This window comes from Myripristis murdjan, chromosome 11, assembly GCF_902150065.1.
Source record: "Myripristis murdjan chromosome 11, fMyrMur1.1, whole genome shotgun sequence".
Classification (NCBI taxonomy): domain Eukaryota; kingdom Metazoa; phylum Chordata; class Actinopteri; order Holocentriformes; family Holocentridae; genus Myripristis; species Myripristis murdjan.
The window spans coordinates 3,154,789-3,178,824 of record NC_043990.1 but is presented as its reverse complement, the minus strand read 5'-3'; the positions used below and the strand labels follow the sequence as shown (position 1 = coordinate 3,178,824).

Genomic DNA, 24,036 nt, shown 5'->3' with positions numbered 1-24,036 from the left:
AAATAAAATAATACTAAAAAAAATTAAAGAAATACCATAAATCTGATAACAACAAAAACTAAAAACTAAAAAATATAAAAAATTTAATTAAATTAAATTTCTGACCAGTAAAATAAATCTGCCTCTAAATAAATTCAGTGTTTCCTCCAGAATTTTCTTCTCGTCAGGCGCCTCTGAAACGTTCAGATCAACACACGGCACTAAAACTCTCCACGGAAACCAGACTGATGAAATTAATTAAATTTCCATGGCAACAGCATAAATCTATTCAATATTAATTGAAACACTCAGTACATGAAAAGATTATATATTAAAAACATGTAAATGAATCAGTACGTGCAAAGAAAATCGATTTTTTTGGATTTGTTTGTTTGTAGCTGTTGCCAGGCAGAAACCGTCATCGCATCAGAGGTGACGGCTCTGATTGGCCGATATCTGGCAGCCAATGAGAAGCCGGTATCGGCAGAGTGACGCATCGGTCCGACCACAGGAGGCGTTCAGGGAGGGGAGCTGCTCCCAGGTCACCGATTTAAAGCATCCCAAGACTTCAGTGGACCCCAACACACACACACACACACACACACACACACACACACACACACACACACACAGAGCCCTGCAGAAGGCATGTTAAACCTGCAGCCCCAGGAATCTGAGGCCTGCAGATCATCTCCTCCTCCTGAGGAGTGTCGCCCCACACACACACTCACTCTCACACACACACACACACACACACACGCACGGGTTCTGCTACTTTAAATAAGCTGAGCAGCAGCAACAGCAGTGACTTGGAGTTAGAAAAGTGCTTCTCAAAGTTTGAGTTGTAATGATATTAATGAGAATATGAATATTGTTCAACATCAGATAAACACGGATGATATTTCAAACTGGACCATCTGTTCCCACCATGTGTCACTTCTCTTTATCATCATTTACTGAGAGAGTTATGACAAGGAACACAACCCCCCACCCCAAACACACACACACACACACATACACACACACCTGTTAATTTTATTTTTGAAAGAATTTACCTCATCAGACAGAAAGCCCATTAGTCTGACAGCCTGTTAAAAAGAAGAAAAAAAAAAAAAGAAATTATTAGAAAATAAATAGAAAACAACCACCAGAAATTAAGTAACAAAAACAAGTCCTGAAAATAAAAAAAAATAAAAAAGAGAAAAAAATGGACCTGAAAATTAGCCAAAACAAACAAACCAAAAAAACCTTAAAATATTCAGAAAACTGTATTTATAATTAGTAGAATTATATATTTGAAAATATATTACAGGATTTTTTTTTATTTTTTTTTGGCTAATTTTCAGTTTTTTTTGTCTTCAGTTTTCTAAACTAAAAAAATAAAAATAATAAAAATATCTATTTATTTATTTATTTTTACTTCATCCCCTGTATTTTTTGGGTCATGTCTTGTGTGGCTCAGCCCACCGGTGTTACGGTGAGTTTTAAAACGCTCGCTGGTCCACAGCTTCACAGGTCGCTCATGTTTCAGAAGGCCAGATCTATTTTTTTTATTTTTATTTTTTTCTGCTGGAATTTACAGACGGCAGTTTTACACACATCCGTCCTTTTTCCACAACACCACACCGTTACTTTTGCCTTCCAGTTGCACAGAAAATGGAGCCTGTTTGACATTGTGTGAGTTTCTGTTTGGTGTGTGTGTGTGTGTGTGTGTGTGTGTGTGTCTCCAAACAGCATGGACGACGGGCCGATAAGACGTCAGTTTATTTATTCTGCCTAAACACTCGATGTTCCAGTGAATGTGTGGATTCTGAAGCACTGCATTTCATGTCTGCCAGTGGGCCTTCACAATAAGAGCGGGCATAATAAAACATTCATTTCACTGCAGGAGAGACTTGAAAAATCTGTGCAGCAAATCAGCAGCGGCACCAGAAATCTGTTGGAAAATATCAGTTTATGGGATATCGGCAAAAAAAATCCAAAATATTGTGCCTCCCTGTAAGACTCAGTGTGGACTTCATCTTCATCATCATCTTCATCATTCATTCAAGCAAACAGAGGTGAATCTGCAGTGACACAGCAGGTAGATCCCTGCTCTCTCTCTCTGTGTGTGTGTGTGTGTGTGTGTGTGTGTGCTGCACCCGGCGCGACCTTTCCCAGGCGTCCTAACGAGCCACACCTTGGCGTTTTGTGTCGTGCCGAACGCCCCTCAACATGAGAGAGAGAGACAGAGACAGAGAGAGAGAGAGAGAGAGAGAGAGAGAGAGAGAGACAGCGTCACTCCTGTCAACAAGCGGTAAAGTGACCTCGGCTATATGTGGAGAGAGAGACAGAGAGAGAGAGACAGAGAGAGAGAGAGAGAGAGAGAGAGACCCCACTGATGCAACCAGCAGCAACACTCTGCTCAGCTGTTCTCCACATTGACCCTCTCCTGATTGGCTCAGCCCAGCCTGCTCTCGGCCAATCGGGAAGCGCGGTGGAGCTGTTTCCGTAGCGAGGAGTGTGACATCACAGTCGAGCTTTGCATCGTTCGGTCGAAGCGGTTATGACGTCACTGCGAGGTGGCGCTGTGACGTCAGAGTGGGCGGGGCGCCGAGGAAGCGAGTTTAGTTTCATTTTATTTTGAAAAACTGCGTCGTAGCCTCATGGGAAAACTGTTTTGCAGCGAGGAAGTGAAATAAAAAAAAATAAAAAAATAAAAAAAAAAACACGAAGCACAGATGCACGGTTTAATGGGAAACAAGTGAATTTCTCTTCAGGGATCAATAAAAAGATTAATTAAATGGTTCATCGAAGAACCTTTTTTTAAATGGTTCTGTGGTAGTCTTTCAGAATAAAAGCTTCTCTGAGTGTTTTCAATCAGGAGACTGTGTGCAGTGCAATTTTTGCTTTAATCAATCAGTAAAGTCAAACAGTGGTAAATGCATGGGGAAATGTTGAGTCTACACGGTTCACAGCCGAACAGATGGGAAATCCAAGCCCCGCCCACACGGTGTGATTGACAGGTGATCTCTGGGAGGGGGCGGTGCACAAACAGCACAGTGAGGAGCCGACATGGAAACTGAAAAAAAAAAAAAAAAAAAAAGAAAGAAAATCCCTCACCACTTTAACCCAGTTGAATTCATCCACCCAAACACACACACACACACTCACACACACACACACACACACACACACACACCACTTTCACTCTCTACCAGGTCCTCCTCGTGCTCCAGTTCTCAAAAATAGCCATCCAGTCACAGCCTCCCTGCAGCGACGAGACGAGAAACACACACTGATACTACAGGACGATTTACTGCCTCTGCTGCAGTGTGTGTGTGTGTGTGAGTGTGTGTGTGTGTGTGTGTGTGTGTGTGTGTGTGTGTGTGCGCCTTCAGCTGCTCCAGTTCCTCATCCCAGTTCCCCCAGTGTCCTGTGGCTCCTGCAGGAATGTGGCTGGGTTGGCGGCTCGGCCCGACTCCTTCCGGGTCAGCGGCGCTGTCGGCTCCAGACGAGACGCGACCCGCTGGGAGCGCTGGGAACGCTGGGAACGCTGGGAACGCTGGGAACGCTGGGAACGCTGGGAGCACTGGGAACGCTGGGAGATCTGCCGGATGGGGAGTTCTCGTCTCGTCTCGTCAGGGAAAGTCGGTCAGGATCGCTGCCGGGTTGGCGTGACGGACTTAAATTAACCCCTTAAAGCCCGGACCGGCGCCGGAGTCCTAGTGTTTAAAAAAAAAAAAAAAAAAAAGTTATGCAAGCTTTAATGGGAAACCCTGAAATAAAAAAAAAAAAAAACATTTATGAAGAAAGAGAAACACAATGCAGACTGTGTGCTTAGTGGGTTTTGTAAGAAAGGAACTACATTTCCCATAAGGCATTGCTCAGACGCTTTTTTCACAAACATGTAACTCGATCCCGAAACCCAAGCACGTTGCCTTGATTTCTTTCAAAAACACTGGTGGAAAAAAGGCGAGCAACTTAGCAGGAAATGATCCGAACTCAGAAGAACTTCAGAGAACTCACAAGAACCTCTCGAAAGTTCAGGAGAACTTGTCAAGAACCGCATCGAGAATTCAAAATAGCGTCAGGAACTCACAAGAAACTGTTAAAAACTCTCTTCAACACATTGAGAACTCACAGGGGATTTTTCAAAACTCACATGAACTCAAAAGAACTTATGAGAACTTGTCGAGAGTTTGCAGGAACACCGATAGCCCATGAGACCTTTTTTTTGAGAACTCATGAGAGCACGTCCGAAACTCACAAGAACTCAAAAAAAGTTACAAGACCTCATCCTGAACTCATAAGAACAACCGAGAACACACTAAAGCACGTCAGAAACTCACAGGAACTTAAGAACTCATTCAAACGCATTGAGAACTCACAGGTAATTGTCCAACAACTCACAAGAACTTACAAGAACTTGTGGAGCTCACAGGAGCACGTTGAGGACTCACAGGAACTTGCCAAGAACTGACAAGAACCTGTCAAGAATTTCCAAGAACACAGAGAACACACTAGAGCTTGTTGAGATTTCACGATAGTGAATCAGAAACGCCCAAGAACATGTCAAGGAACTTACAAGAACCTGTCAAGAACTCAAAACCCCACAAAAACACATGAAAAAAGTTCTTGAATCCTTGTGAGTTCTCAAGAAGCTCTTGTGTGTTCTTGTGAGTTTTCGACAGGGTTCTTGATGTTCTTGTGAGCTCTCAATGTGTCCTTGACAAGGTTCTGCGAGTTCTCGACGAGTTCTTTTAAGTTCTTCTGAATTCTTGACAACTTCCTGTGAGCTCTGTGTTCTAGTGAGTTCTTAACAAGGTCTTGTGAGTTCCTGGCGCTCTGTGTCCTCAGTTTAGAACCGAGGGAACTTCAATCCGAAGCAGAGATTAAACAAAGAGATTGAGATTAAACAAAGAGCCCATTTGATTTAAACTCACTTGACGCTCTTTTCCACGTTTCCCACGAGTCCCGTCGTCGCCTCTTTGTGAACGGTGACTTTTCATCGCCGTTTGTGAACGAGTTGTGCTCAGACTCTTGATGCCGGTTGGTGCGGGTCGCAGGTGAACGGCGGCGCCACCTGGAGGCCGCCGGCGCCGCGGACCCCCCCGCCGCCTCCCAGCTTCAGTCTGAAGCCCGAAAGTGTGTCGGTGCGACGCTGCAGACTGAACTGGGTCAGAGGTCAGAGAGGCTGCCATGTCGCTGCAAATTGGGTCAACTGGCTCGCAGCGCACACACACACACACACACACACACTCACACACACACACACACACACTGGTCGTGAGAAGTCCACTGCCAGGTCAATCAGCTGAATTGAGCAGATCTAATTGAGCTGCTGACCAGCTGAAGAGCAGCTCCGTCTCTTTTCTCTGCTGATGTGAGGAGGAACCTCTCTCTCTCTCTCTCTCTCTCTCTCTTTCTCTTTCTCTCGCTCTCTCTTTTTCTCTGTTTCTGAAAAGTTAAACAAAAAATAAGAGCAACATCTCACACTCCTGTCTGGTCCATTTTAGAGAAAGAAGAACCCTGAGAGCCCGTCCAGTAGGGCTGTACAGCCAATGCACTGTTTGTATTCGGGTTTGGATTCGGGCTTTTAAAAAAAAACTTCAGATTCGTTATTCGGATTCGGGAAGAAACCGAAAGTGGGCGGACTACAGACTTCCGCCGAGCTCGCCGGCTAACATCCGGTTTAGGTGTCGGGAAAACCGATCGACGTCTCAGAGCCGCTGCAGATCCTTGTGGCTTTTATTTTGGAAATCCTCGTCATGGCAGCAGCTTCCAAAAGGTTTAAATCCTTCAAAACAAAAGAAAACACACCGACATACAGAAAGCACAGCTGAGGCGTGTCGATCAAACTGTCACAGACATATAATGAAGGAAGCATTAATCAATTACTTGATAAGCTGATCGATCAGTGGTGGTTCTGCCAAGATCATCTGTTCCTCCTTTTCTCCATTGATCATTGATCATAACAAAATTAATCAAAGACGTCGCTTTGCACTTTGCTAACTTTCTGTCAAAGTTATTATCCTTAACAGAAACTAGCGGAATAATGAAAACTGGGTATGATGAAACATTTTTTTAAACTGAAATAAAATGTAAAGGGGCTTTACAAAAAAAGATGACTGATACCATGTTGTGTTTACGAAACTAAACAACTACAATCAACCAAAATTGTAAGTAAAATGTTTTAATTTTTTTCTTCGTCCTGAGTGAATACGTTTCTTTTTTAAATGGTTTCATTTTTTTTTTTGAAAATTTATTACACACTTTTTCTGACTTTTTTTTTATCTCGCCTCTGACAAATACCCCACATTACAAAAAAGACTAAAACGAATAAAAACTAAACTAAATTGAAGCATTTTCTAGAAATAAAAACTAAACTAACCCAGCAAACCACCACTTTAAAAACACATTCAAACCAAACGGAGATTAAAAACCGAAAGTCAAAACAAAATAAAAACAAAAAACTAATGAAAAAAGCAGAACTAGAATAACGTTGCTTCCTGTGAGCATTTTTAAAATGATGTTCCTCACACTCCACAGACTAAAGGATTGACTGATTAATTAAAGAAGCTGCAGTGTATGCTGGGAAACCGGGACGTCCCGGGTCAGAATTTGTCTCCAGGTCTGTTTCACGTCTTTTTTTTTTTTTTTTTTTCCCTGATCATCAAAAAAACCTAAGAAATGATCTTCAATGCGTCTGCAGCTTCTCCATGTTGCGTCCACACCGACTCTCCTGGATCATTTTATTATTAATGTGGAAAAAAAATCTCACCAAAAGAGCATTTTTTAATTTTATTAATCCTGTAAACACACACACACACACACTTAGCTAAATGCATCACGCCCTGCCTGGAGTGTGCTCTTAACGCGAGCCCAGAGGAGGCGAGAAGACGGGAGAGGAGGTGACACCTGAGGGAGAGACGAGGCGAGGAGGAGGAGGAGGAGGAGGAGAGGTGTGAAGAGGAGGGAGGAGACAGATGGAAGAGGAAGTGTGAAGAAGAGGACGAGGAAGAGGAGAGCTCGTCATCGGCCCGGAGGTCAAAGTGGCTTGTGACATGAAGGTTGCCAGTTCGAATCCCTCAGCGCTCCATCAGAGACAAAAGAGTCGGATCCAGATGAAACAAAACGAGGACAAACTCTGAGCTCCTGAGGCCGAAATCTCATCTGTCAGAACCCGAGCGGCACGAGGAAGCGTCTGGATCTGAGTTCCCCGCTGCTGTGGCGTGACGGGCTGCGACCAGCTGAACATCAGGCGGCTGCTTGAGCTGCTAAAATTTGACATGTTGACGTTTAAAATTGTTTCCGACCGCCTGTGCGTCCTGAAACGTTACACAAGCTGTAACAGGAAACCCTGAAATCCCCCAAAAAAAAAAAACTTTTAAAGATAAAGAGGGAAAAAAATAAAACAAAACAGACAAAAAAGCGGTCGTACAAGCCTGAGCACTGACTCGGCTTCACCAGGAATGAACTACAAATCCCAGAAGGCCTTGCGTTTTTTTTTTTTTTTTTTGTAGTCTCATTTTCTCTTCACTGATGAACGATAATCCGATAATCCCTAACATTCATTCGTTCATTTTTTTGTATGTGTTGGCGAGCACGCTGACAACACCGGAACACACCGCACACCTTCGATGCGGTAACCATGGTAACAGTGACATCTCTGATTGGTGGATTTTTTTATTTTTTTATTTTTTGGATATCTTGGATAGTTTAGCTCTTAAACAGGAATTCAGAAGGAAAGGAAACACAACTTCTTAAACATGAAGTGAAAATCTAACAGTAACAACTAGTCAAGTCATCTTTGCATAAATAAATAATAATAAATAATTATAATAATTAATAACAATAATAATAAATAAATCAATGCCCTTTGATGAGGAGTAAATCAGATTATTTTACTCCCAGAACTGGACTGTTGATTGTAAAAATCAAACTTATGGACGCTGTGATGAAGCTGAGGAGGAGAAAGGAGTGAGAGATGAGATGAAACAGGAGGAGGAGGAGGAGGAAGAAGAGGAGGAGGAAGAAGAGGAGGAAGAGGAGGAAGAGGAAGAGGAGGAAGAGGAGGAGAGGAAACAAAGGAGAGGAGAAACACAAAGTGAAACCAGAGGAGAGAAGAAGAGCAAAAAGTGGGAGAGGGAGGTGAGAGAGGAGAGAGAGGGAGGTGTTACTGGTGCAATGCAGTGCTTCTCTACCCCACCCTGCACACACACACACACACACACACACACACACACACACACATGCACCATCTGCACTCATGCAAAAGCCCCATCCTGTCCAAAACACTACTCATCCTGAAAGAAGTGCCAACCCCGCTGCACACACACACACACACACACACACACACTCTCTCTCTCTCTCTCTCTCTCTCTCTCTCCTGCTGTATGGGCGACCAAGGGGCAAAGGGAGACTCGGGCCGGCCAGGATTTATTTATAGAGTTTGGGCCAAAAGGCGTGAGGAGGAGGAGCTGCAGCTGTGCCTCCACCTCCCGTCCAGAGCCTCCAACACAAACTTTGATTTCTGCAGGAAATGAAGAAAAACAAACGGATGAATCGTGTTTCTGATTGAAGCTAAAGCTGAAAAAAAAAAAAAAAATGTCAAAGTGTCAGAGTCTCCAGCAGCAGAGGAGAGCTGCTCCGCCTCAGGGCTTCATCACCAAAACCAAAACTAATTTGCATGAAAACAAATCAAACATTGTCGAAAAGTCGCAGGATATTTGTTGTGTTGTCAATAGAGGATAAATGGTTTGAGTCTGATTTCACTAAAACACTCAAACTGTCTTTGTTTCCGTTTTTATTTATTATTTGTCTCTCCTCTGTTGAATGAGCTCGCTAAACATGAGGGCGCCTGATTTCATGTGAGGAAGAAGAGAAATAATCATTTTTGAGTAAATTTCCAGCCGTAAGGTGCTGGATTTGATTTGATTTGATTTAAGTGAAGGTGAAGCTGCTGATTTATCAAAACTGTGAGGAGAAAAAAAAAAAAAAGAGCCTCCGAATCTTTAATCAGATTAAATCAGTTCAGCGTCAGGATGCGTCTGCAGGAGGTTTTTTACTGTTTCTTGTATTTTTATCATTTTGTTTCAGTTCACTGTGAATGAGCTTCACTCACAGAGACTTTCAGGTTTAAATGAAGACAAAATAATGTTAGTAATGATAAAAATAATAAGATGAGAAGGAAAGAAAGGAAGGAAGAATAGAAGGAAAGAAAAGGGGAAAAGCAGAGGAGGAGGAACAAGACGAGATGCATTGTATGTTGACAGTGTGTGTCTCCATGGTAACCACACGGCATCATGGGACGGATTTCTCTTTTCTCTCATGTCAGCCTCTCTCTCTCTCTCTCTCTCTCTCTCTCTCTCTCTCTCTCTTTCACACACATGACGTGATTAATTTCACATCCTCAGCCGTGTGTGTGTGTGTGTGTGTGTGTGTGTCCCCATCCATGTAATTAGCATGAGAGAGGGGTGTAAACACACACACACACACACACACACACACACACACACACACACACAGTGTGAGAGTGTGAACAGTGGCCTCATCCAGATAAAACAGGAGCTGCACACACAGAAGAATGAAGGTTCTCACTGGAACCAAAAATGGTTCTTCAGAGTGACGCCATCTTTGGTCCCACAAAGACCCTTTAAAGGTTCTTTAAAGAAACTCCGAAGGTGCCTCAAACCATGTTTAAGAAAGGTCTTTGTGGACCCCAACTGGTTCAGTAAAGAACCTTTTTCTAAATGGTTCTTCAGTGTTTTTTCAGAATAAAAGCCTCTCTGAGCGTTTGTTAGCTGCTGCCAAATAACTTTAATAAACATGAAGAACCTTTAGACCTTTAAAGAACCACAGAGAGTGTGTGGAGAACCAATCCCTGAATACAGAGGTTCCTCAGCTGCTGATGGTTCTCTGGTGAACCACAGGGCGTTTTGAGGAACCCTTTAGGAACCAGAATGTTTCTGTGATCTTTCCTGCACAGAGGTGGTAAGTGAACGCATCACCACAGCTCAGATCATCGGGTCGATCAGTTTGAGTCATTCAGTGAAATCGATCAATACCGACTTCACCCAGCCAGCCTCAGTGAGCCACTGCCTACACTTCCCAGAATGCATTTCAGCCCTGACTCCAGACTCAGCCTGTTATTGTAACAGTGTTGAGCTGTTTTGAGGGGAATTTTCCTTTTTAAATTAAAATTAGGATTAGCTCGCAGTTAGAGAATAACTGTAGTCAAAGAAAATGTAGAAGTACAAGTGTGTGTGTGCGTGCGTGTGCATGTGCATGTGCGTGTGTGTGTGCGTGTGTGTGTGTGTGTGTGTGTGTGTGTCTGGCAGGCTGGGGCTCTGCTGTCTGGGGGGGGGCAGAGGACGACCATCTGCCTCGTCCCGGAGCCTGCGGAGCCTCTGATTGGCCGACACGCGGCTCGCATCACCTGTTGACGCACGGCCCCCCTCCCGCCTCAGTGTCCTTGAGCAAGGCACACCGCGGCGGTCACTGTGACCTCCGACCTCGAGAGAAAAAAAAAAAATAAATATTGAAAATGTTTCGTCAGTGAGCAGCAGGAGGCAGTTTGAGTGGAAACATGTCGGCTGCTGTCTGCTTTCCTCTCTCAGTAGTGTGGATTTGTTTGTTGGTGTGTGTCCTGAGGAATTCGCCGTCGCATCTGGTTGTGTTTAGAGACGAAGCTGCTGTGACGCAACAACAACAACAACAACAACAAAAACAACAACAACAACAACAACAAAATGTTCTGCTCAGGTTTCCTGTCAGAGCGCCTGGCTGTCAACAGACTGACTGACAGATTGTCCTCTCTCTCTCTCTCTCTGTGTGTGTGCGTGTGTGTGTGTGTGTGTGTGTGTGTGTGTGTGTGTGTGTGTGTGTGTGTGTGCAGGCGGGACCAGGGACATCGGTTCGGCCCTCACCAGGATGTGCATGAGGCACCGCAGCATCGAGGCCAAACTCCGACAGTTCTCCATGTGAGTACATTTGTGTGTGTGTGTGTGTGTGTGTGTGTGTGTGTGTGTGTGTGCGTGCGTGCGTGTGGAACAGGTGTAGCCTCTCCTCCTCCCAGGTCTCCATGGCAACTTGCTCCTTTTTCCTCCTCCTGCTCCAGTTCTCCCCTCCTCTGTCGTCTTTCTTTCTCTTCCTTTGTGTAAAAATGAAAATCCTGCTTGTTTTTTTTTTGCAGGATATCAGGATCCGGGTGATTAACGACTTTATCGATTCTGTTGATATTTGACTTTTCGACTTCATTTGCACTTTCTGAGGCGTGGGGCGTTGTTTCGTGCTCGTGTTGCGTTCGCTGTGCAGATTAAAACACGACTGATTCCTGTTTGATGGAAAATTATTTCACATTTCACATTTCCCAGTGTGTTTTTTTTTTTTTTTTTGCTGATTATCTAACGATACATCACACATGGCAGAAGTATCGCCTGTATTGTGATGCCATCGTTATTGTGGGTAAAATATCCTGATAGCATCGTGTCGCAGCAGCTCCGGTCGGCTCTGCTCGCTCTTTTTTTTTTTTGTTTTGGTTTTCCGTTGCTCTGAAGTTTTGGAGAGTTTCTGGCACCGGAAACCATTTTAGACCCGCCTCTGTCGAGGTTCCAGGTGAGCTGATTGTAGATATATCTGCGGATCAGGCGGGACATGTTAGAAAAATTAACGTTCTGATTAATAGCTGGGTGATTAAAAAAAACAAAAAAAAACATTTGAGTTAATGAAATATTTGCAGCGATCTCCCCGAAGCAGAAACGGTGATGATGTGACTTCACTGCAGGGGCGCTGTATATGGGGGAAAAGTTAGGACAATTCCAAGGGCCCTTGCCTGACAGGGGCCCCAAAAAATAGGTAAAAACTAATATAAAATTATTAAACCATCATCGAGTAAATATATATATATGTTTTTTTTTTTCATGGGGCCCAAAATTCCTGACATTGCCTCTGCTTCTCTGATTATTTAAATCTCCAGACGCGCCGAAAGAAACAGTCAGGATAATGATGTTTGTTAATGTTCTGTGTTCTTCTGTACAGCCAAACGCTCACACACACACACACACACACACACACACACACACACACACACAGTCCAGGCTCATCAGGATAAATAGTTTGGAGTAAAGTCGCCGTCCTCCTGATAAATCCTGAGCTCCATCACAGCCGTCCAAAACATGTATTTCAGAAGCTGAAAATTTATACCTACAGTTTTTTTTTTTTTTTAGTTTTGCTGTTAAAGCGTCCCACCATGTTTGCTGCAGTGACGTCACCGCACACAAGGAAACGTTTACAGTCACTGAAAGCAGCCGCTCTGACCTGTAAAGTAAATCACTAAAGAAAACAGAAAATACATCAGAACAACACGCCTTAAAGAAACCAGCTGGAAAGCTCGTCTTGTTTGGAAGCAGCAGAGCAGAGCGCGGCGTGGAGGTGGAGTCACGCTCTCCAAATCACACAAAGAATGAATTCATTTTTGAATAATGTTTTTATTGAGCATTTGCCACAATATCATACTCACAAAAAAAACCCTCACAAAAAGACATAAAAACAAAAAATAAGAGAGTAAAAATAAAGAATAAAAACAGAAACAGCAGCAACATAATATAGTTGACAATAATGAGTCGTGTCTGTCACACTGTGGTTATCACACATTGCACATTACATTACAATGCCAGATAACTTATCAATATAAGATATATAACAGGAAAATCTTCTGGATAACAGATGAAGCAGCAGAAGAAACTGCTGAAGTAAAAGTGAGCAAGTCAAGTCAGATTTATTTCATACGGCAGGCGTAAACTCAGTGTGCTTAAAAGCAAGTAAAGATCATACATGACAAGAATATAAAACATCACATTAACATTGCAGATATAAAACAAATCAGATAAAACATAAAATAAGATGTTACATACATAAAAATATATAAAAACATATAAGAACATAAAAGACAATAATAATAATTAATAAAAATTAAAAAGTGAGAAGGTATTAAAATAAGAGAGCAGGGTAAGAAGTTTTAGTATTATCATTGTGAGCAGAGCAGATATTTGTAATGGAGGAGCCTCCTGTGGTGTGTGTGTGTGTGTGTGTGTGTGTGTGTGTGTGTGTGTGTGTGTGTGTGTGTGTGGGTGTGTGGGTGTGTGTGTGTGTGTGTGTGTGTGTGTGTGATCATTTAGCTGCTCAGGCATTTAGAAAGCAAAGTGTCACAAACAGCCCTGTGCGTCCCATCTGACAGACCCAGTGTGTGTGTTGGCAAACAGGTAACGCCGTGTGTGTGTGTGTGTGTGTGTGTGTGTGTGTGTGTGTGCGCGCAGGGTGTTTCTGGACTGTCTGATCAACCCTCTGCAGGAGCAGATGGAGGAGTGGAAGAGAGTCGCCAACACTCTGGACAAAGACCACGCCAAAGGTACACACACACACACACACACACACACACACACTCAGTGGGACACATTTGAGCTTCCATACACAGACACAGACACACACACACACACACACACACACACACACACACACACACACACACACACACACACACACACACACACACACACACACACACACACACACACAGGTCTAAATGTAAGTACAGATAGACATGTCAACACACATCATGAATCTGAATGCAAAACACAGTGTGTGTGTGTGTGTGTGTGTGTGTGCACTTACCTACCTATCCAAGAGGGGACTTCGGCGTCGTCACACATTCACCAAGTGGGGACCTCATAGCCAAGTGGGGACATTTTTTAGGTCCCCTCTTGGTCATGCTTTAAATCATGCTAAAATCAAGTGTAACACCCTCTGGTGAAGTTTTTTTAATTTTAGCCAAGTGGGGACCTGAAGGTGTGTGAGTGTTTAAGTGCATGCTCAGCTCTGCCCCTGTAGGCTGGAGCAGGGATTACAACGTCTCATAAACACACGTCGTTTTACACACACTCCTTCAAGGTGTGAATGGCTTTCAGGTAAAGCAGCCTTTCAGACTGTAGAGGGGCTGTTAAACAGGAAACCTGTCTCTTTAAACACGACTTGTCTTTGTTTTTGTAACAAAATATAAAGTCTCAACTTTAGTGGATGTCTTAGGTTTCAAGCTCAACACTATTAAAATAAAGGTCTAAGGGGGTTAGGGAGCAAGGAAGTAATAAGTACTTAGAAAGAAAGAAAGAAAAAAAGAAAGAAAGAAAGAAAGAAAGAAAGAAAAACTACCAGAATGAAATTAGATTAAAATTTAAATGATTTCATTTTTGACTAACTGCTAAAAAAAAAACCAATTTATTATCAGACTTTGACTAGACTTTTAAAACTGTGATGACAGAAGTTCCCTGTTGGCTGGTAAATACTGACAGGAGTCCCCTCTTAGATAGCATGCAGCGACCTTCACACTCCAGCATGGATGACAAGAAAAAATAAGCAAAATGAGTAAGTAAAATTACAATCTTAACTAGATAATTGTTGTTCAAATATGATTTGTTATGTTTTTTGAGGCACATTACAGAAAAAAAGGTACTTCTACTGTTTGGAATGACAGAGGTCCCCTGTTGGCTGGGAAACACTGACAGGAGTTCCCTCTTGGATAGCATGGAGCGACAGCCACACTCCAACATGAGTTAGGAAAAAATAAATAAGTAACATGGGTAATTCTTAAGACAAAATAATCTAAACTAAACATAATCCAATCTGTGGTGTTATTTTTCAGCAAAGTTGCACCAGTAATGTTGTCATTGTTGCTTTTCTGAAATGTGGGATGTATTGTGAAAACCATCTATCATGACTTACAGTATTTAAGTATAAAGAAACTAAAATCCTTTAGTACCTAATTTGGATATCAATATAAAGGGTTTGACAGAGAACAACAATTTTACATGGAATGAGAAGGGTTGCCTGTTAGGGAAATAAACTGTTTGGCCCTTTAACTTACTACCTAATAGAGACACACAATACATAAACACTATTTTGCCACAGAGCGTTTAGAGGATATGCCATTGTTTCAAAATAGAAATACAGGTAAATCTGTTTTTGCATATGATAATCACAGTTTTCTCAACTTGAGAAAACTGTGATTGGGTTTAAGTCAGAACTCAGGAGTTCCAACTTCCAGTAAATTCCCAGTAAATAATTACTGAGTCCCCTCTTTGCCTGAACAAAATGACACAGGTGCCCTGTTGGATGGTATGGAGCGACGCTCACACTCCTGCATGTATGTGATTAGGACAGAAAAAGATGTGATCATTGGCAGTAAGCTGTCACAAAGTTGAACAGAAAGGTAATAGAGGATTTTAAAGATTTTGCCAGAGCCTTTAGTATCACAGAGTATCAGTATCAGTAACACAGAGCTCCAATATTTTCATTTCTATCAGCTCCTCAGATTAAAACTCTAAGCAAGTGCTACATCTGTTATAAAATCAGAGTATGCGTGATATTACATTATCTGCTAATTCAAAGTCAAACATTTTAGTGTAATAAATTCAGTAGTGTTTAACTCAGGATTTCCAACTTCCTAGTAGTAAAAAGCATGGAGAAGTTCCTTAAATTGCAGTAGTCTTAAGGTAAGGCAACTTTTCTCATCCTCTTGGTCATGATAATTTTACTATGCACTTTTAAACACTTTGATTTTCACCATTATACAGTAGTTCTTTGTTTTAAACTTTGTGATAAACTGTAAATAATTACTGAGTCCCCTCTTTGCCTGAACAAAATGACGCAGGTGCCCTGTTGAATGGTATGGAGCGACGCTCACACTCCTGCATAGAATTAGGACAGAAAAAGATATTATCATTGGCAGTAAGCTGTCACAAAGTTGAACAAAAAACAGCATTGTTACTGTTTGATATGTTTTTGGTTTTCTAAAGATAGTTTTCCCTGCTCTATAGAGGGTGATAAATATTTTGCCACAGAGCTTTTAGAGGATATGCCATTGTTTGCAAATAGAAATACAAGTAAATCTGTTTTTGCATATGATAAAAAAAAAAAAAAAAGTCAAACATTTTAGTGTAATAAATTCAGCAGTATTTAACAACAGTTAAGTATTCAGTACAGATACATTTTCAAACCGTAAACATTAAACTGATATTGTCATGCCTGCCTGTTAGGGAAATAAACTGTTTGGCCCTTTAGCTTACTACCTAATACAGACACCGAATACATAAACACTGCACCACTGCTAAGAGAAGCACACTAAAACATTGAACATTTGGTTTTAAGTCAGAACTCAGGATTTCCAACTTCCAGTAAATTCCCAGTAAATAATTACTGAGTCCCCTCTTTGCCTGAACAAAATGACACAGGTGCCCTGTTGGATGGTATGGAGCGACGCTCACACTCCTGCATGTATGTAATTAGGACAGAAAAAGATATTATCATTGGCAGTAAGCTGTCACAAAGTTGAACAAAAAACAGCATTGTTACTGTTTGATATGTTTTTGGTTTTCTAAAGATAGTTTTCCCTGCTCTATAGAGGGTGATAAATATTTTGCCACAGAGCTTTTAGAGGATATGCCATTGTTTGCAAATAGAAATACAAGTAAATCTGTTTTTGCATATGATAAAAAAAAAAAAAGTCAAACATTTTAGTGTAATAAATTCAGCAGTATTTAACAACAGTTAAGTATTCAGTACTGATACATTTTCAAACCGTAAACATTAAACTGATATTGTCATGCCTGCCTGTTAGGGAAATAAACTGTTTGGCCCTTTAACTTACTACTTAATACAAACACAAAATACATAAACACTGCAACACTGCTAAGAGAATTAGGATTAGTGGGTTAACAGTTGTCTTGGCTTAACTCAGGTTTTGCACCATCATGAAGCTGCTCAGTTTTAACCTGAGTAGATCACTGTGGTAACTTGTGCTGTATGGCCTGGTCTGGAGCAGGTTAACTTCAGAATATTATAGTATCAAAACATGTCAGTAACCCTTACTGACTACTAGACTAAAGTACTAGGCCATAAGGGACCATACCCACACTTATTTTGAGCCTCAGCCTTATTTTTAATGTTTGGTTTTTTTTTTTTTTTTAAATATCTATCTATCTATCTATCTATCTAGCTAGCTAGCTAGCTAGCTTATTAAGCGATGTCCAAGTTATGCGATAATAATGTTTACATTTCACATTGGACTTAACAGTTAACTAAAACTAAAGTAAAAACTAAAGCTGGGTTTGAAAGAAACATTTTAGTTAAATAAAAATAAAAACCTACCTTTAAATTAAGAAAACTGCAATAATATTGTGTGCTTACAAAATAAACTGAACAAAACGAATGAACAAACCAAAAAAGAAAAAAACAAAATGTCTTTAGTTCTATATTTTTCCAATTTGGTCAAATTTGTCCACACAAAAACCATGAGGAGGAATTGGTATTTATGTTTATTGAGACTAGGATGTCAACATGACTGTGAGGCAGTTGCCTTCACAAAGTGTTATTGGTACTGTAATACCTATTCTAAACTTCCTCAATCTTGCCCCTGACAAATACCCCTATATTGCAGTATAATAAAAAGTAAAACTAATACTTAAACTACTCAAAAGTAAATTGAAACTTAGGGCTTTTAGAGCTTGAAATATTGAGGAGGCGGGGACAATCCAAGGGGACATAAAAGTAAAGATCAGTGATATTAAACACACACACGCACACAAAATAACTGTTGAGAAACCAAACAAACAAATAACAGAACACATTTAAAATCAGCTGCATTCGGGAGTGGAGTAGTTTGTAATCATGGTTTTAAATTGGCGCATGCTCGTGCAGCGACCGGCAGCAAGCCATGTCTGTCCTGTTTATTGTTCTGTTTTGGGGGACTGTTTATTGTTTTTGGGGGGTTTTACACACTGAATGTAGCTGTTGACTGACGAACAATATCTGTGGCAGTGGAGATAGTGGAAACCTACAAATATTCACACTCTAGCATGGATGAAAAGAAAAAATAAGCAAAATGAATAAGAAAATTACAATCTTAACTAGATAATTGTTGTTCAAATATGATTTGTTATGTTTTTTGATGCACATTACAGGAAAAAATCAAGTGCAGCCAAAGACATGGAGATGCACAAGATAAGAGCTTTGTTTTATATAGCTATATTGTTAACAAATAGAAAGCAGTACAAAAAAATAACAAACATATAGAACTAATAAATATATCACTGGCTCTAGCAAGTTATAATCAAGTTATCAAAATTGTTTCAATGTTATGGCACAGTGATGTGCCGTTACATGAACAGCCACTGCTGCGACCTTTACACTGAATACGTGTACATGCACACCATATTCCTGTATTATTCGAATAAGACCCCTGGCATGTGCCTGTTCCAACCGGAATATTGTGCCATGTAAACACCTTAATCTGAAAATGCCCCGTACCGGAATATTCAGTTACATCTGTGCATGCTCGATTCACAATGAATCCTGGGTCGTCTTTGTTGCTATGATTACTGTAAGCGGGGAAAACGACATGGTGAATTGCAGCAAGAGCCATGAGTCTGCAGTCTGCAGTCTGCCTTCAGCTAATGAAAGACTTAAATATCATGGAGTATATCGATTGGAGAAAACGCAGAAATAGCAACAGAAGAAGAAGAAGAAGAAGAAGAAGAAGACTTCTTCTGCGATCACAGCAGCAGTTCTTTTAAAAATGACACTGCCGGCACAACAACAGGACGTGACTCTGGAAATTATGTAGTTTGGCGGACCAATCATAGCTCTTGTTGTCAGTGGGGGGCCTGAGTTGGGGGCTACGTGGGGTCCGCATAGTTACAATTTTCGCACAACCCCCGTAAGCTTCGCACAACCCCAGCCTTGATGCTCCGTTTACATGAACTACCAACGTTGTGACCCTTACACCGATGCTCCATAATGCGAGCTCCCAGTATTAATAATTTTACAGTGTTATTTACAGGGACCCAGCATTCCCCCATGAGCAAGCACTTGGTGACAGTGGCGAAGAAAAACTCCATTTTAACAAGGAGAAACCTCGAGCAGAACCAGGCTCTGGGTGGGCGGCCGTCTGCCTTGACTGGTTGGGTTGAGAGAGAGAGAGGGTCTGGCCTGAATTTTCCTTTTCAGTGGCCCATCCTCTTTTACCTGCAGCTTGCAGCGCTTATGATATCTCCAGCGGTCTGTTTTGATGTACACGGCAAAGCAAAACTTGCAAGGCAGATAGTCTGTTGCTGTTGACGGGTAGGTTGCTTGCCTTTTGGGGATGATTTGTCCTTTCCCAGAGGACAGTACTGAACAATTATGGTAGTAATTTCCCTTGTTCCTTACTTTGCTCAAAAAAAGATTGCGCATGGCTGATCCTTGTTTGTGTGCAAGTGCCTGAGCCACTTCAGCTATGTTAGAATGCTTTTGCTTGAGGTGTCTCGTAATTTTCACAAAAGGCTTCTCGCAGTAGAGGCAGTAATTCTTATTGTCATATATCCGCTGATGTGCAGTGTTGTAGGACATTTTCACTTTGATTGAAACTTCTTGTTGAGGGTTACCACCATGGGCTATCTGATCCATTGCCTTTGGGGTTTTTGAAAGTGAATTTTCTTGGAATAGTGCATCAGAACATGTCAGACATGATGCATAAAGCTATTGTTGTGGATTGGGCACTTTCTTACCCATGTCTCAGGAAGTCTAAACTAGACATAATTTGCGTAGGGTAAGGGGACGGGGAGAAAGTTTGTTTAGGAGCCAGAATAGGAGCTGTAATGAGGGGGATGGGAGTATTGGAGTTGTTAGTGGTTGGGGGTAGAAAACAGATGAGTCAAAGGGCTGATGGGCAGGGGCCATCTTCATTTTTTTAAAAGAACATATTAACCTTGGGAGGCCATTTCTAACAGTAAGATGTGGCAAACATTGGTTTCTATTTATTTATTAAAGCCCTTAACGGCAACTTACATGTGTTGCTAGTAACTGGGTAATGCTTAAAGTTCTAAATGTAAACACAAAATTTTGGAAAACTGCTTTTTGTGTGTGCTGCACACACTTGGAACATTTTACAACACAAACTAAAACCTATAGTAACCCAATTGTACTTAAAGGTCAGCCCTCAGGTTGTAAAGGTTGAGAAACTCTGCGGTACAGGTTACAGGTAGGGGCGGGGGAGGGGGAGGGGTAAAGTCGTCAGGTTGGAGAGGGTTTGTTTGAGAGCCAGAGGAAGTGTGAAAATGAGTCTCACTGGGGAATGGGGGCTGTAATGAAGGGGAGGGGCCATTGGAGTTGTTAGTGGTTGGGGGCAGAAAACAGATGAGTCAAGGGGCTGATGGGCATCTTGTCATTTTTTTTTTAAAGAACATATTAATCAACACTATCTGACACCACTATCTATTTGTCAGTGAATCCATATTCTATTCATAATTTGCCCTGTCATAAAAATCCAACACCTGCAAACACAATTGTAATAATTATAAACAATAGACATAACAATAGACATAACTGCAGCAATCTATCGCCATATTCTGACAGAAACTTGTCTTAAACAGAGCATACATATTTCTGAAGTTTCTTTACATAACTATAACTTGTACAGAACAGAAAGAGTCGGAAGAGGAGGTGGTGTGGCTATATACATTAACAATCAACTCAAATCATTCCTCTCAAGAAAGTCTGGGTTTAAGCCCACACCAATCTGGTTTCAGAACTAAACATAGTACTGTCTTTGCTAACACTTTGGTTATAAATGCTACCGCATCTGCTGCTGACAAAGGGAAATATTGTGCTGCCCTGTTTGTCAGTTTGACAAAAGCATTTGATAACATTGATCATGCTATGCTCCTAGAGAGGCTATGTGATATTGCTTTTGATTATAAGTCCTAAAGATTTTTCGGGATGATCTGTCTCATAGACAGCAAAGTGTAACTTTAGGAAATGATTGTTCTGTATTTTTAACACTGTCAAAGGGGGTTCCACAAGGTTAAAGATTGGGCCCTGGCTTGTACTGCTTTGCTAATACTGTACATTCAGCCACTGAAGGCCTACAACAAGCTTTTGACAAATTGCAGAATGCCTATTTTTATTTGAAACTAAAAATTTTACAGCTAAAAAATGCAAACAAGATATATGCTGTTTTCTAGAGGCAGAGATATTGTGGACAATGGCTTGCATATTAAAAAAAATAAACAAAAAAGCCTTCCTGTCTGTTTTGAATAATAGTGACATAGACATACCTAACTAGATTCAGTATCACTCTGCACTAAGATATACCACCAGTGACAGTTATTTTACTCTCAAATGAACAAATGAACAAACATCTTGAATGAAAACCTTGGGAGGCCATTTCTAACAGTAAGACGTGGCAAACATTGGTTTCTATTTATTTATTAAAGCCCTTAATGGCAACTTACATGTGTTGCTAGTAACTGGGTAATGCTTGAAGTTCTAAATGTAAACACTCAGTTTTGGAAAACTGCTTTTCGTGTCCATGCTGCACACACTTGGAACATTTTACAACACAAACTAAAACCTATAGTAACACAATTGTACTTAAAGGTCAACTTGAAGGCGATGGGTTATGTCTGAGGAAAGAAAGCAGCCCTCAGGTTGTAAAGGTTCACAAACCCTGCCGTACAGGTTACAGGTAGGGGCGGGGGAGGGCTGAAGTCGTCAGGTTGGAGAGGGTTTGTCTGAGAGCCAGAGGAAGTGTGAAAATGAGTCTCACTGGAGAATGGGGGCTGTAACGAGGGGGAGGGGAGCATTGGAATTGTTAGTGGTTGGGGGCAGAAATTTGAAACTAAAAATTATGTACCTAAAAAAGTGCAAACAAGATATATGCTGTTTTCTAGAGGCAGAGATATTGTGAACAATGGCTTGGATATGAAAAAAATAAAACAAACAAACAAACAAAAAAGCCTTCCTGTTTGATTTGAATAATAGTGACATAGACATACAGTGGTGGAAAAAAGTTTTCGGACACCCTTAAAATTTTACACAATCTCAAATATTATCATGAAATATTTGTGGAAAAATCTTTTTGGTGTTTCAAAAGGTGTGGCTGCATTAGACAGATACAAACAAATACAAATTATATTTTTTTGTTTATTGTTTACAAGGAAAACTAACAAAACTAAATTCTTGACAAATTCTTCTGACTACAGAATCTTCTTCCAGTTCCTGGCTGTCCAGTTCTTGTGTGCCTGGGCCCAATGACGCCGGGCTAACCTCTGTCTCTCATTGATCAGGGGCTTCTTGATAGCCTTGTAGGACCTTAAGCCATGATCTAAAAGTCGGCCACGTACAGTGCGGGTGGAACACTGGACACCAGTTTGGTTTGACCACTGCTGCTGAAGCTCCTGTGATGTCATTCGTCGGTTTTGCCTGCACATGCGGATCAGGATGCGGTCATTTCTTGCTGAAGAAACCCTCGGACGCCCAGATGTTGGTTTGTCTTCCAAGCTGTTGGTTCGTCTGTATTTCTGCAGAGTGTATCCAGCTGCTGAAGGACTGCATCTGCACTTCCTGGCTATCTGGCGGCAGCTGTGCCCTTCCTGGCTGAGAATCTTTATCTTCAGGCGTGTTTCCTGCGTTAGGTTCCTTGTTTTAGCCATTTTTGTGTCTGGAGAACTTTCAAATGTGCTGGCTTTATATAGACACGAAGCTTGGCAACAAAAATTGTGTCTTTTAATAAAAAGAACAACCTTCATCACTGGTACCAAAATGACCCAATACTCAAAATTTCTTATGTATTTTTATGGAACCAATCAATTTGAAGTTTTTAATGGCTTTTTTATGTATTTAGTATTTTGGCTGTGACTGCACTAAAAGAAATTGCACTTGAAGACCTAAGAGTGATTCTTAATGCAATATTTGACAGATGCATGGGGTGTCTGAAAACTTTTTTCCACCACAGTACCTAACTAGATTTAGTATCACTCTGCCCTAAGATATAGCACTGGTGGCAGTTATTTTACTCTCAAATGAACAAATGAACAAACATCTTGAATGAAAAGCTTGGGAGGCCATTTCTAACAATATGCCAAACATTGGTTTCTATTTATTTATTAAACGTCTTAATGGCAACTTACATGTTTTACTACTTACTGGCTAATTTTCCAAGTTCCAAATGTAAACAAAATTTTGTAAAATTGCTTTTAGTTTCTGTGCTGCACACACATTTTACAACACAAACTAAAACCTATAGTAACGCAATTGTACCTACAGGTTCATTTAGATAGATAGATAGATAGATAGATAGATAGATAGATCTTTATTATTGTCCCGAGTAGGCAATTGGTATTGCAGCAAGTCATAAAGACAAAACAAAAGACAGGTCATAAGAACAAACAACATAATACATAATACAAGCGGTTATGAAGGTGATAGGGCACTGAATGTAGCAGCTGCAAACAGGCGAACAGACCCTCAACTGTAACAGCGCCTTGTCAACAAATGAAAATACTGAGGCAACAATAACTAATAAATAAATAAACAAATAAATTAAGTAATTTTTTTTCTCCAGTAGGATAAAAAAAATACACCACTAAAAACATCACAATCAGTAAAATTTCACTTCACGGGTTCACAGAAGAGCACTGCCACTGTAAAACAGCATAAAAAAGCAACATCACTACCATGAGCCCAACTGCCTACCTATCACTTCCCCTGGCCTGAGTTAAGGAGATAGATAGCACTGGGGACAAATGAGTACTTATACACTATATTACCAAAAGTATTCGCTCACCCATTCAAATGATCAGAATCAGGTGTCCTAATCACTTGGCCTGGCCACAGGTGTATAAAATCAAGCACTCAGGCATGCAGACTGTGAAACAAGACATTTGTGAAAGAAGGGGCCGCTCTCAGGAGCTCAGTGAATTCCAGCGTGGAACTGTCATAGGATGCCACCTGTGCAACAAATCCAGTCGTGAAATTTCCTCGCTCCTAAATATTCCACAGTCAACTGTCAGCTCTATTATAACAAAATGGAAGCGTTTGGGAACAAATCAACTCAGCCACGAAGTGGTAGGCCACGTAAAGTGACGGAGAGGGGTCAGCGGATGCTGAAGCGCATAGTGCAAAGAGGTCACCGACTTTCTGCACAGTCAATTGCTACAGAGCTACAAACTTCATGTGACCTTCAGATTAGCCCAAGTACAGTACGCA

General features: G+C 41.2%; 1 protein-coding gene across 3 annotated transcripts in view; it reads left to right on the top strand.

Moving 5' to 3' along the window:
- The window catches only part of LOC115368133 (protein MTSS 1), an 89,593-nt gene that overhangs the window by 31,492 nt on the left and 34,065 nt on the right, over positions 1-24,036 (top strand). For all 3 annotated transcript variants that reach the window (XM_030064128.1, XM_030064129.1, XM_030064127.1), the window contains exons 4-5: positions 10,859-10,943; positions 13,278-13,369. In XM_030064128.1, coding sequence (XP_029919988.1) covers positions 10,859-10,943; positions 13,278-13,369 — 177 coding nt within the window. The remainder of the gene's footprint in view (positions 1-10,858; positions 10,944-13,277; positions 13,370-24,036) is intronic.